Below are 14521 nucleotides of genomic sequence, written 5' to 3' on the forward strand. Positions count from 1 at the left end.
AAAATTAATTTTTTTATTTGATAAAAAATTAAAAAAATTATAAATTAATCCTTCTTACATTAGATTAATTTTTTATATTAAATTAATTATGTTTATAATTTTTTTGAACTTTTATCAAATAAATAAATATTAATTTTATGCTTCAGGCATAATTAAAATAAAAAAAATAAAAAAAATAAAATTGATAAACTTTCAAAGTCAGATAGGATAAAAAAAATAGTTATTTTACCTAAATCAAATTATTTATTTAGAATTTTCAACACATCTATTATTTAAGTTAATTTGATGGTACAAATAAAATAATCTTGTGTAAGCAACTACCACTGTCCACAGTCTAGACACTTATGCCACATTCTGGAATGCCATTCAGAATGCCTACCATCTGCGTTAAATGGGTGATTTATGAAGAAAAACTGAATTTGAAAAGAACAATGCTAACCAAATTTTGAATACCACTATAAACTAATATTTATTTGATAACAAAATAAAACACACACACAAACTCAAGCTAATTATAAGCAGAAACTTACATTTAAAAGGAAAATAAAAAAGAGAAATATGCAGAAACAGCAAAGGCAGTAAAATCGTTCTTAGTCTTTATACAAGACCCTCTTATTACATAAGCCATCCATCAAACTCCAAGTTCATCAGCATATCTATATTTTAATTGCATGTCAACCAAATGATATAAGCAAATTATGTCTTGCCGGTCACTTCTTGAGCCTTACCCTGAACAGTCTGCCCCATCTCTCTAGCCTTCTGGCCCAACTGCCCCGTCGTCTCCTGCACGCGCCGCTTCGCCTGGTCAAACCTCTGCGGCAAAATGCCTCTCATCTTCAAATAGTTGAACATCCACGACAGAGACGAGAGTGCAGTGATCCCAAAAGCACCCGATGCCAAAAACCCCGTAACAGCCAGACCAATAACAAAAGCTGCCGGGACAAGAACTGGGCTACATATCACAAAAAGTGGGGTTGTTACAGCTAACCCGATCATTGTTCCGGTGAGAGTAACACCGGCGAGGAAGAGAAGAGTGCCACTAAGAGGCAAAAGAGTAACCACAGCTAAAATCGTTGAGGTCGAAGGGCCGGCACCTTTGTGTTCGCCGCCCCATTGTTTTTGTTGTAGTTGACGGTCCGCCATGGATGCTTAATCAGGCTTTTTTGTTGGAAATTGTGTATCAGAATGAGATAGAGATGTAGTTAGTCGGAGGAGAAGAAGTGAACGAGAGGTGAATTTAAGGAGTGGAGGAAATGGACAGGTGTGGAGTGAGGAGGCACGTGCTGATGAGATAGGGTTTGCATGAGAGGTGTGTCCTTATAGGGACGTGTTTGATTATTTTTACTTTGGTCATTGATTTGTGTCGTGGTGTAATTATAAGCTTTTCTTACCCAAAACCCAAAGAGGTGACCGAGTGAGTAAAGCTTTATTTGTAATTTTAAGAATTTAACAAACATTATTATTCCGTTTATTATATTTTTATATATTATTCTTTCTATATATATTTCTTTTTTTAATGCCATCTCTTTTATCAGTTCTGCATACAACCAACGTATTTTTATTACAATTCTATTTATATTATTTACAAGTTTAAACCAATTAAAAATTAACTAAATACTACATGTGTGCTATTTAATATAAAGTGATAAGATTAATTAAAAATCAATTATAAGATCAAAACATACGTATAATACCATAATGATTAAAAGTCAAATTATCAACAAAAAAATAAACAAATCGTACTATATGATTAATAAAGAATATGAGCACAATAAAATACAGATTTAAGACAATATAATTTTATAAGATTCACATCATCATAATATTTAAAAAAATATTAGATATATAAAATCATTAACATGTTGATGGTGAAAATAGAAAAACAAAAGGATAATAAACAGAGAGACGACAACATAAAAAAAATAAAAATATTTGAGAAAAAGCAAATTAAAAAGTGGACGATGCAGCGATGACAATGATAATAACCCCGATAATAATAATCACCGGTGGATTAGACGATGTGTAAATTTTTAAAAATCTATAAAAAAAATGAAAAATGGAATAAATATTTAAAATATATAAATTTTAAGAATGAAGTACTGTAAATTAAAAAGAATTAATATGTGCATTAAATTTTTTCGATTACATATTATCAAGTGTTTTATTTTTAATAATTTTTTAGATATTAGTTAGTTATTTAGGTAAATTTTTTGAATTAGAATCCTGTCAAGTTCTAATAAACATGAGAGGTTATATTTTTAATCTACACTATTTATACATTATGTGTATACATTAAAAATGTGTAAGTCAAATTAAATTCATCTATAGCAATTATTTTTTAAGAATGTTATAAATTAAGCAAACATAAATCTATTATGTTTAGTAGAATTTGAGAGAATGTTAATGGGAAAAGTTGAAAAATACTTGATTTTGTTAAAATAATCTCAAAAATACTTATGTTCGTTTTTATTTGCGGACAATACTTACAAAAGAAAATAAATTGCACCTAGCACTTGATTTAATAAAAACATTAAATCTAACACTTAAAATCTTATTTTTCTAAACCCTAAACCCTAAATTATACTAAACCCTAAACCCTAAATCATGCTAAAGCCTAAACCCTAAACCCTAAAACCTAAACCCTAAACTCCAAACTCTAAACCCTAAAACATGCTAAACCCTAAACCCTAAATTTTAAATCTTAAATCCTAAACCCTAAATCATGCTAAACCCTAAATCCTAAATCATGCTAAACCCTATATCCCAAATCTTAAACCCTAAACCCTAAATCATGCTAAACCCTAACCCTAAAATCATAAACCCTAAACCCCTAAAATCCTAAAATCTAAATTCTAAATCTTAAAAAAATGGAGTTAAATGTTGGATGAATAAAAAAATGAAGTTAAATGTTGGACGAAATAAAAAGGTTGGGTTAAGTGTTGGATGAAATAAAAAGGTGAAATCAAGTGCTGGATGAAATAAAAAGGTGAAATCAAGTGTTAGATGAAATAAAAAGGTGAAATCAAGTGTTGACAGAAAAAAAAAAAAGATGCTCAAGTATTTTTGGAATTATTTTTAATAATCAAGTGCTGAGTCTAATTTCCTCAATGTTAATTCCAAAAAAAGGTTGTAACAATTTTGAATGGGTAGGCCTAATGATCTTGTGTTCCGAACCACACCATTATAGGGGATTGTGATGGGCCCCTGCAAATAGGCTAATCTTGCCCATACCCAATATGCGGCCTATTTTAGCAGCTGTTGGGCTTTTGCCTGTAATCCTACACTTAGCTTATAGATCTGCATGTATTTGAAAATGATACATCAAATAGGATTAGGATTCTCTCAAGTTCAAATGAACTTGAGAAGGTCATATTCACGATCTACACCGTTTATTATAAAATGAACGGTATAGATAAAAAAAGTACAATTTTAATCAAATTAATATACACCATTTATTTTATAATGAACGGTGTAGATCGTGAATATGACCCTCTCAAGTTCATTTGAACTTGAGAGAATCCCAATCCTATTAAATATAGAGTAATCTGACTGATATGCTGTTTCTTAAATTTCATAGAGATTTCAAACTTATTTTTCTATATCACCAAATTCAGTTATTTATATGAAAATTTATTATTTTATGATTATTGTATGAAATAATTAATTTTAATTTAAAAACTGATACATTACACCTTTAATTAAACAAAATATAGAGAACTATATTTCGTCTGAAATAATAAAAAATATAGAGAGAGCTAGAGAAACATTATAAAAATAAATAAATAATAACATACAAAATTTTATGAAATTACATAGATAATTTCATAAAAAAGTACGGAGAAAAAAAAATAGTATTGTATACCATTTGTATGGTAGCATTATATTTTCTATAGTATTATTTTTCCAAATAAAAAAAGTAAAATTCATAAATTACAAACTATAGTAATATACATATACTGAATTAAATAGTATTACTATCAATTATGTTTGCAATTTTCTTTCAGTTTATTTTATAAAAAAATTATATTAATGGTGCCTAATATTTTTCAAATATTCTGCTGTTGTTTGAACTTTTTGTAAATGTATCGAACAAGTGATTTAGGCCATTTTTTCGGTCCTTTGTGTGCTACAAAATAAAATTAAGTGTTTTTTTATTTAAATTCATGTGTTATATTAGTAAAAAAAATTATGATTGTGTGTGCAATGATACATTTGAAGAATGTGAAATTGAAATGTAAACCATATCAACAAATTTTAAAAATTACTTTTGACCTTATTAATAGTCCGGTGATCGAAAATGACTAATAATATTGATTTGATATGCTTCTAAGAAGTTTAAACAATAATTTATAAATAGGCCTAATGTACCAAAAAAATATCGACCTTTTATCTCCTTTTCAGTTTTATCTCGACGTCGCAAATTTGACAATTGTACCCAAATTCACACCTTTCACTTTCAATTGCATTCAAATACTGAATTGACTTTTTTTTATTGGAAAAAGTTCAAATTATTCATTCATTTGAATTTTTTTAAAATTGGAAAAGAGTTCAAATAACTCGTTTATAAAGGTTTTAAAAAAATTAAAAGGAATACAGGTCAATTTATAAAATTGGATACAATCGGAACCCAACGGCGAACTTGGGCACAATTAGCGATTTTACAATGTAGGAGTTAAATTAAAAAAAAGCTAAAAGGTCGAGGTTTTTTGAGATATTAAAGTTCAAACACTAGAAGATAAGAATTATACAAATTCAAACACCACTAGTGTAATTTTTTCTTAATTTATTACTTCCTCCGTCCCAAATTGACAGGCAATGTAGGACAAACACAAATATTAAATCTATGTAAAATGCACAATTTCATAAAAACATACCACACTTATTCTTATTTAATATAGTGTTGGGCCTGTTGGCTTGACTCTTAATAGTGTTTGCTTTATTTTTAATGTAATATACTATAATCAATAAGGGTATTTATACCATTTTATCGTTTAAACAGTAAATAACTGTCTATAATTTGGGATAAAAAAATGGCTATCAATTTGGGACGGAGGGAATAGTAGTTTGCACTGATGATAGTTACCTGGTTTAATTAAATTTGAGTTGCACATATTTTTATCCAATTTACATTCATTATTCACTCCTTAATTAATTCTAAAAAACAAAAAAACTCAAAGAGGCAAAGTTCAGTTTTATGCCTTTAGCCGAAAACATTTCATGATCCACAATAATTAAACTAAAAGATCTAAATCCATGGTCGACGAAGGAAAGTAATATTCTAAGAAAATGCTAAAATATACATTAGCAGATTTAAATAATTATTTAAGTAATTAAAGGAGATGCTAAATCTTAATATTGAGATATTCCATTGTCATTTTCATCAAGTCAAAACCCTGGCCATATTCCAAATCAACACTTTCTGCGCATATGATTAGAGAATTTATAATTTAATTAAAGAGATTGTATTCCTTTCTTTGTCATTTATTGCTCTAAGTATAATTAAAGAAAATCAAAACTGCAATTAAAAATAATAATTAATTTTGGAACAACATTTAGATATTCTTATGCTCTCCGTATCTAAGATTTGCAGTTTTGCTAAATCTCTTTCCGCTTGCATATTTAAGTGAAAATTGGTATCAAATATTTTTCTTTACAGAGGCAGAACCAATGTGTAAAGACAGAATATAAGTTAATGTATTAATATTCTTTAATCCATAATCTTTTGTTTAATGGTCACGCTTATGGAAGCTATCATGGCCATCATCATTGGTGATCTGACAAAATAAACGCTTTCTATAAAGCTAATTCAAATTTGTGGATTAATTAGCCTTTTCTTAGAAGACGGGGCATGTGGTGTGTTTCAAAATTCTGCTGCCCTTTAGGTGAATATGGCAGTATAGATTACTAGTGTTTAGTGATGAGTATTGAGTATTTTGTTCAACTATATATTATTTACACGGTGTTAAATTCCTTAGATTTAATAAATTTGGTCCATCATCTTTTCGATATTTGCCAAATATACCCACCACTGTTTGAAGTTGATGTGATATCATGTTATATACGCCAAATAAGATGACAAATCAAACATATAAGATTTAAAGATAATGATATATTTGATAAAAATATAAAAGCTTTTGGTAGACAATTTTATTTTACCTAAAAATTATGTATATTCTAGTTTAGACCGACTTAGGAGTGTCAAAATAGGTCATGACACGATAACACGATTCGCCTGACACGTAAATTTGGTGAATGCGGGTTGAGGTTTAGGGGGTCCATGTCATAAACGTGTCGACTCGTTTATGATACAAAATAAATAGGTCATATCACGGGTTGACTCGCATTCATAACATATATTTGTTATTAACAGATCTCGCATTCGGAAGAAACTAGTTAGCCAACGTTTATTTCTTCAAGTAGCATTGTCTTGGACGAAATTTGCAAATAGTGAATATTAAAATGGAATCACTTTACCGAAGGAAGTCGGTTTATGCCAGCTCTGAAATCAAAAGTGTAAAGTGTATTTTTAATAACCTTAAGTGTTTAAAACCTTAATCTACATGCATTGAACTTCCTCATACTGCAGATTAGTGCGCTTTAGTTTCTTTAAGTAAATAATTTAGAAAGAAAAAGAGCACACCCATTAGATTTGGGAAATGATTTATACATTTTTAAGAGACCTAAAGCTGATTAATTATTTATATATGTATTGAATCCAAAGACGGGTATCCGTACCATAATTAGTCTTGTATTGTTTTTTTTGCTTTAGTTCATATTCAATTTATTATATACTCGCATTATTAAATAAAAATAAAGAGTTTCATCATGTCCTTATCTTAAGATAAACAAATATTTGGATTGGATTAATTGAGCTAAAGAACATAATTTCTCTTATTCAATTAATTGATCTAAATTCCAAATTAAAAGTGGAAGGATATGTCAACCGGGGTGTTTTTTTTTTTTACGTTCGAATTCGTAGTAGTAAGAGGTGTCACATAATAAGCCTCGATCGAGTTTAATTGCAATTCAATTAAAAGAAAGAACGGCTATTAAAAAGGCTGAACTATTTTTTAAATACAAACCTTCACGTTTTTTTAATTACGACAAATTGTTTTAGTTTTTACAATATCTCAAATTTGATTTTCTTCTTATAAATATGTCGAAAATTTTAAATTTTATTTTTTAAATCTAAACACTAGATTTTATCATTGTGACTAAATTTTTTATAATAATTTATCTTAAAATAGACAACATTTAATTATTATTTTTTTATAAAAATGTAAAAGTTTGAATTTAAAAGTAAATTTAAACTTTTAATTAAACACATTTACAACACACCTTTTAAATTGAGATATACTTGTAAAATTATAAAGTTTGGTCCCAATTGATTTTGAATTTTAAAAGTGATTTAGCCGATTAAAAAATATGAATTAATTACTCTTGTCATGGAGAATTTAATACTGTTTAATTAGTCTGATTTCCATTTCAAAATAAGAAAAAATTGGCCAGATAATATTTTTGGCATTTGGGCATGGACTCCTTTCACAATACAAGAGAAATATAAACGAAAATTTTGACCTAAAAAACTTTATGTACGTTATCAGGGAGAAATAATATATGATAACTGTGAGAATGCTGTAAACTTGTTGTTGTGGAGCAGAGAGTCACACGCACAACATGGAATGGTAGGGTTCAATATACATAGGAATTAGGACCCCCCCAACCCATGCATCATCCTGTTCGGATATAGTGTTAGATTTTACTATATAGAAAAATTATAAAAAATAAAAAGGAAGCCATTATTTTCACCTGCTTCTTTGCTTGTTTCTCACGTCTTTGCAGAATTTGCAGAGGGAAAGATTGATATGTTTTGATGGATTCTGAATCACTAACTGTTGCATTCTTTGACACTTAACTCCACAAAACCTTTACTTGCCTTCTCATCTCACAGTACGTACACATTTACATTTTTATTTTGTCTCTAACTCTCTCTATTTCTATTTTTTTAGATTGTGTAAAAACTGTCTTGTATGTTATTTGATAATGAATTGTTATGGTAAATAGTGTAAAAAAAATTGTTATGGTAAAAATTATAAAGATTTACATATCTTTGATCATAATAATAAATATATTTCTAAAAAAATGACAATTTGATCCGTCGGCTTTGTAATTTGTGACAAATATATATATATTCCTCATTTAAAATCTATTTTTAATATTTATTTTTATAGTTAAGGACTTAATTGATTTTGATTTTGTAAATATTATTTTATACAGTTGATCTTTCGTTTCAATTTAGAAAAGGTAATGTGGGTTTGAAATGAGGATTATGCGACCAAAAATAGTCAATTGTATGATTTACGGATTAGATTGTCACAAATTATTTTTAAAGATATAATTGTCATTTTGATAAAAAAAAATGTGAATTTATAAAATTATTTTATCTTATTTTAATTAGATGTATCCAGTTCGTATCGGTATGACTAATCTATCTTCTATAACTATTTGGACTTTTGAGATAGTTCAGAATTTTAAAGATAATTCTACAATGCCAATGAGTGTAGATACCTAAAATTTTATTTAAGTGAATTTAATAGAACATATATATTCACGTAAATGTTACTAATTTTAAATTACGATACGGAAGTAAAAGATCCTTAGATAAATCTATTATTTGTTGATTAATAAAATTAATATTAGAATATAGCTTTCAAAATATATTGTTTGGAATGAATACTAGAAATTATAGATCCAAACATTCATTAATTCAATTGGATACAAAAATTAGAAATAACTAAATTTGGTTCAAAAGTGACAAACGCCGTGAGAGAAATTTAGAGTATCGACTGTTGGCACGTTACAATGAAATTACATCTAAAAATTGCCTAAATCGCACACAATCAACTTGAACAAAATACCAATGAGCTATAGCTCAAATGGTATAAGTGTTAGGCAGCAAACTGCTAGGTCGTGGGTTCGATTCCTCCCACAAGTAGGGCTGTGCGTTCGGTTAGTTCGGTCAGTTCGGTCACCGAACCGAACAAACCGAACACCGAAGTTTGTTAAAAATCACAAACCGAACCGGACTGAATTCTAATTTTGGCTTACACCAAACCGAACCGAAAAGTTCGGTTTGGTTCGGTTCGGTTCGGTGAAAAACCGAAATTTTTTACTTTCTTCATTTTTTAATTTTTTATCATAAAATAAATTCTAATATTAAATAATAAGTGTCTAATAAATATTTTTATATAGTTATTAGCATAATTATATGTTATATGAAGTTTATTAACTTATATATCAACTATAATTAAAATATTAAACCAAAAAAATATAAATTTATATATATTAATATATATAATTTTATTTTTTTATTAATTGTTCGGTTTTTTGGTTTTTTCGGTTTTTAAAATGCTCAAACCGAACCGAAAACCGAACACCAAACTTTTACCTAATTACAAACCAAACCGAACCACAATCACCAAATAACCGAACCGTAATTGTAATTTCGGTTCGGTTCGGTGAAACGGTTCGGTTCGGTTCGGTTTTTGCACAGCCCTACCCACAAGCGCTCCCCCTTCCCAATTATCAAAAAAAAAAAAAAACTTGAACAGAATTATGAAACTTTCAATCAAGCTTTTTCGATTGATTTTCTCCAAAAGCTCCAAGCCGCATACACGCCAGCATCAATCGCCAAATGAATTCATATGAATATAAATCTATAAAGATACGAATTTAATAAAACAAATTATACCTTTAATTCGCGGCATAATAGTAAAGATTTATAATAAATTTAGTTTCATATAAACTATCCCATTCAGATTATTTTTTTGAATAGAGATAAACCAAATAAATTAATAATTTGATAAGCACAATAAATTCAGTTAAAGACACAACAAACAAAAAAACTATTTAATAATTATCCTTATCAAAAGTAGCCTCTTAACAACAATTTTTTTTTTGAAATCAACCTTCAATTATTTTAATATTTCTATACAGACTGTGATCAAGAAATCATGAGTGATCTCGAGAAGGTGTGGACATGGTGATCGATCAGCAGGGCGATGAATTGGAGGACAACAGACATGTCTCTCTCTCATTTCCATCACTGGAAACTGGCGCAGCCCCAAATCTACAGCCGATTCAGATTGAAAAAGGAAAAAATAAAAAAAAAAGGAGGACAACTTTAACTTTTTCTTGAATTCAAAAAGAGTGTTACAGTGCCCCAACCCCAACAAAAGAAATTATGCATAAACAGTGTAATATATAATCATGATGATCGATCAGTTTATGTTTTTGTTATATATATAAGAGAGAGATATTCTGACAAAAAGTCAAGCAGAAACAGAAGAGATTGTCTGTGTTTGATGATCCAACTTCATTAGAACATCACATAAAATTAAGGAAATTCAGAAGCCATCTCTCATTCAGATCAAACTTAAACGAGGTAAAAAAAATTCTGTCTCACTCTTTCTTTTATTGTATGATCATTGATCACCGTTTTCTTGAAACCCTAACCCTAAACTTTTCTGGGTTTTATTTTTTTGTCAAGATTATTTTTATTATATTATCAAGAATCTTTTGCTTGATCTAAAGAATTAGAACAGTATATATGAGAGAGATCTGGGTTATGACTTTTGTTCACTGTCTACTGTTATGTGTAGAAATGTTGGGGAAGATAACAGTGAAGCTGAAAAATCTTATGGAAGAACAACTGCTACTTTATGATAATTGGATCCAATGAGACCTATAAACTGTGTGATTTACTGTTTTGGATATTTACAAATCTATACAAAAATGAGAGGTCGGTCTGTTTTCTGAAAATAAACCCAAAAAAAGAAGCTAATAGATTCACACTGTATAACCCTTTCTTTTGATACAATATATATGAAAAATATAAATTGAATTTGAATCTCTAGTCTTTCTTTTATAGATGGTTAGAATTATAATTTTATCAATGAAAAACTTTTTTTATCTATCTATATATATATATATATATATATATCTATCTACAACTATATATGTTCCATTTTTTCACTATATACATTAAATAAAATAAGTTTATACATATTGTCTTCTGTAAAAATCAAACTAATTAATAAAATTTAAAAGTATTAATATATTTAACAAACTAGATAGATTAAATCATCAAAACAGTGACAGTTCAAAATACACGGAATGTCTTCCCTAAAAATTAGACTATTATAACATCTACTAATGTAGAAAAATTATAGCTGAATATAAATTTATTTTAAGAATGCAAATTAGTGGTCCTTAAGAACAAAGCAGAAAGAAAGGTAAAAATTAATACATATAAAAATTGTATAAAGAAAGACTAAGATATATAGACTGAGACGGCTATAGAGAGTACTTCTTTAAATTTAATTAATGTTTAAATTATTTTTTATTAACCAAAGCATAAACAAACAATAACACAGAATTAGCAACTCCACATGCACATATCTAGAGTTGCTCCTCTTATGACATAACCCACAAAAAAACTCCACAAATCCCCTTAATTACCATCACCCCAATAATAATTATTAATCCTTAATTATAAATTATTAACTTAATTATTAGAACAATAATTATAATGAACAATTTCTAGCTAAATGACTCCATGTGAAGCTACATATAGCCAGAAACCTTATAAAACCATACCAAAAGTCTTGCACTAGCTATAGCCAACAGCTATAACTGAAAAAAAACCCTAAATTATGGGGTTTCTCTGATCAACATTCACATGCTTCCTCTTCCTCCTCCTCCACCACCTTCTTCATTGTCATCATTCCATGGAAAATTATAAGGAAGAACCATACCAGAAGTTCCATGGTAAAAATTACCTCCAGCTCCTTCATCATTACCCATTCTTGGCCTTTGTCGATGAGCTGCTACCATTGGCTGAACTGAACTTGTCGCCATAGCTGTCGGGATTTCACTGCAAGCAAAGCGGATTAGGTCAGCATTTGCTGCGTCGAGTTCTTTCTGCAGCCTTTGGACTTGTCTTTGAAGGAATGAGATTGCGCCAACGCAGCCATAAACTGGATCTCTTACTCTGGCTTCGGCTTCATAGGCGAGGGAGTTGACTGCATCTTCTCTTTGGTGGGGGAGGAGCTCGTTGAGCAGCTTTGTCACGTTACTTGCTCCGAAAATCTTGTGGACGTTTGCGAATTTCTGTGGCTCCTCTGGTGGGAAATATGGTGCGAATATGCAACCGGGCATGCATTTTCTTCGCAAGAACTTGCAGGCGGCGCATGGAGAATTGTAAGAGCTTGATGATGCCATTTTTATCTGATGGACAATATGGAGGAAACTCGTCATTCTTTTTTGTGAGCCTTCTTCAATTTTTAACTATTTTTGTGTTTTCTTGTTTATTTCTTCAGTATTTTTTCCTTCAGATTCAAAATGTTAATTTTATATATTTGATAAAACCATTTGTTTTCACTATAATTTTACTTCTAATTTTGCTTATTCAGTAATTTTCTTTTTACGCTTCTCCCTTATGAAAATCGTAGTTTTAAATATGCGTAAACTCTTTAATAGTGGAATTTTTTACCGTTTCTCGTAGTTTCTTAACATATTTGTATTCATTCATAAAAAAGAAAAATCACCATCTCAAAAAATGATCAAGACTATGGTTTATGCTTAATAATGGAAGTAAGCATGACAAGCATCCTAAATTTCTAAAATAAATTTAATAAACAATTTTTCAAGGTTCAAATCTTTTTTATTCAGAAGTAGTCTACTTCTTGCCCTTATATTCATCAAAAAAAGAAAAAATCTTGCCCTTATACACAACACGGAGAGAGACAAGGACACACACTTCACACTTGCAAATCTCTGACACACATATGCATATACCTAATGAAACCTAGAAATTTATTTACTTATTGTTTCTGTATTTTGGTGATTAACCTTAACTGCTTTTTCTCTGCCTTCCTTATACTATATGTTTATCCCCTTGTTTTTCTCACAACCTAGCAGATTTAATCTCTGCATGTTTCTCTTAAATTTAGTTTCAGAATTTGTCTTTTCTGTGATTTATAAATGCCATAACATATACTTTTTGCCCCTCTTTAAATACACATATTAGCTAACTAGACACACATAAAGTTGAAGAATTCTGCTGCATGAAAAATTCAAAGCTGTAATTAATGTCCTTCTGAGCTTATAGATGGGATCTGAACAGTGCAATTCACTACAATTATTTGTATATACTATATATAGTTCTACTGCTGTAGATGAATACAGCAAAACCCTAAATTAGAGGCTTTAACCCCAGATGACTCTACTGTACCTCTTAGCCTTTTTTAGCTCACTCAAAAACAAGAAAAACAGAAAAGAATTAGTAGCTAGCATAGTAAAGTGCTACATATATTTACCTGTTTGTGATCTAGGTTTTTTTTTTATGATGAGCTGAATAAAAAGATAAATACCTTTCTTAAAAAAATTGTATTTCTTTTTCCTTGAAGAGCTATTTGAAGAGCTAGAAGTTGTCTGTTCCTTCCAAAGATATTGTAGTCCTTAGCCAATGAAACTCTATACAGAATTTTGACAGATGAAACACTCAAAGAGGAAACCCTAATTGAAGGAGAAAGAGAAAAGAGTTAATAGTATAAGAAAAGAGAGGAAGAAGGCAAAGAGCATTTAGTGGATGGAGGCAAAAGACAAGGGCAATAAATGGGAGGTACACTATAAAAGAATGACTATGACCATGCATCTAATAATAATATCAGGGATGTGGGGATCTCTCATTTCTCATTCTCATGCACTATATGCCAATTTTTATTATTTTAAATCACAATTTTAATTGGATTCCTTCCTTGAGAACTTGTATTATGATCATGACCTATTATAATTCATTTAGTTCACAAATGCACATATGCATGGTTTTCAATTTATTTATAAGGGTTTAAATTTGAGATATTAAGCATGATGGTTTGGATGAATCTGATCAATCACAATGTCATTAATTTGCAGGATTTCAACACAGACTTGATTGTTTTACTGTTTTTTCTTTTGTTGCAATTATAGTAATAATGAGAGGGAGATATAAAAATGAGATCAAAAGAACAATGATAAATATGCTGACTTTTCTATTAAATATACCTCGAAGCAAAGAATCTGGTATTGTTTGTTTTCCACATCATGTCCACACTCAACAGTATTAGAATTTCTTATAACCCTAATAGTGTGCATACCTTGTGTTCTATAATTTATTGCATAATGATTCCGGAAATAGCTAGTTGTAGTAGTAGAAGTAGTAGGAAATGGATTTTATTTCTTTTAATTGCTAGACAGACGAAAGCATAAGCAGATTGTAATTTTTTTTGCTGTATAATTAAGAATAACTACATTTTAGCTTGCAGAATATAAATTAAGTTCATCTTGTCAAACTGTATTGGTCTTGCCGACTGTACAGGGAAAATGTAAGGGTTAAAGTATTATATGGATACTGAACTATAGGGCTTTTAATTCGGTAACCAACGTTTCATTTGTTATATATGTTTCGGTTACCTAACTT

The 14521-nt window shown here is 29.3% G+C and overlaps 2 protein-coding genes across 2 annotated transcripts; both read right to left on the reverse strand.

Moving 5' to 3' along the window:
- Positions 1-458: 458 nt before the first annotated feature.
- On the reverse strand, positions 459-1227 carry LOC126674627 (oleosin Cor a 15-like). Its single transcript, XM_050369107.2, has one exon. The coding sequence runs from the start codon at positions 1141-1143 to the stop codon at positions 697-699; it is 447 nt and encodes a 148-aa protein (XP_050225064.1). The 5' UTR covers positions 1144-1227; the 3' UTR covers positions 459-696.
- Positions 1228-11736: 10509 nt separating this feature from the next.
- On the reverse strand, positions 11737-13517 carry LOC126671381 (protein LATERAL ORGAN BOUNDARIES). The gene is made up of 2 exons (XM_050365149.2): positions 13434-13517; positions 11737-12288 (listed from the first exon to the last, which is right to left on the reverse strand). Exon 2 carries the CDS (start codon positions 12280-12282, stop codon positions 11737-11739), a length of 546 nt encoding a protein of 181 aa, XP_050221106.2. The 5' UTR covers positions 12283-12288; positions 13434-13517.
- Between the last annotated feature and the right edge of the window lie 1004 nt (positions 13518-14521).

The sequence above is a fragment of the Mercurialis annua genome, linkage group LG3, assembly GCF_937616625.2.
Source record: "Mercurialis annua linkage group LG3, ddMerAnnu1.2, whole genome shotgun sequence".
In the NCBI taxonomy this organism is placed as follows: domain Eukaryota; kingdom Viridiplantae; phylum Streptophyta; class Magnoliopsida; order Malpighiales; family Euphorbiaceae; genus Mercurialis; species Mercurialis annua.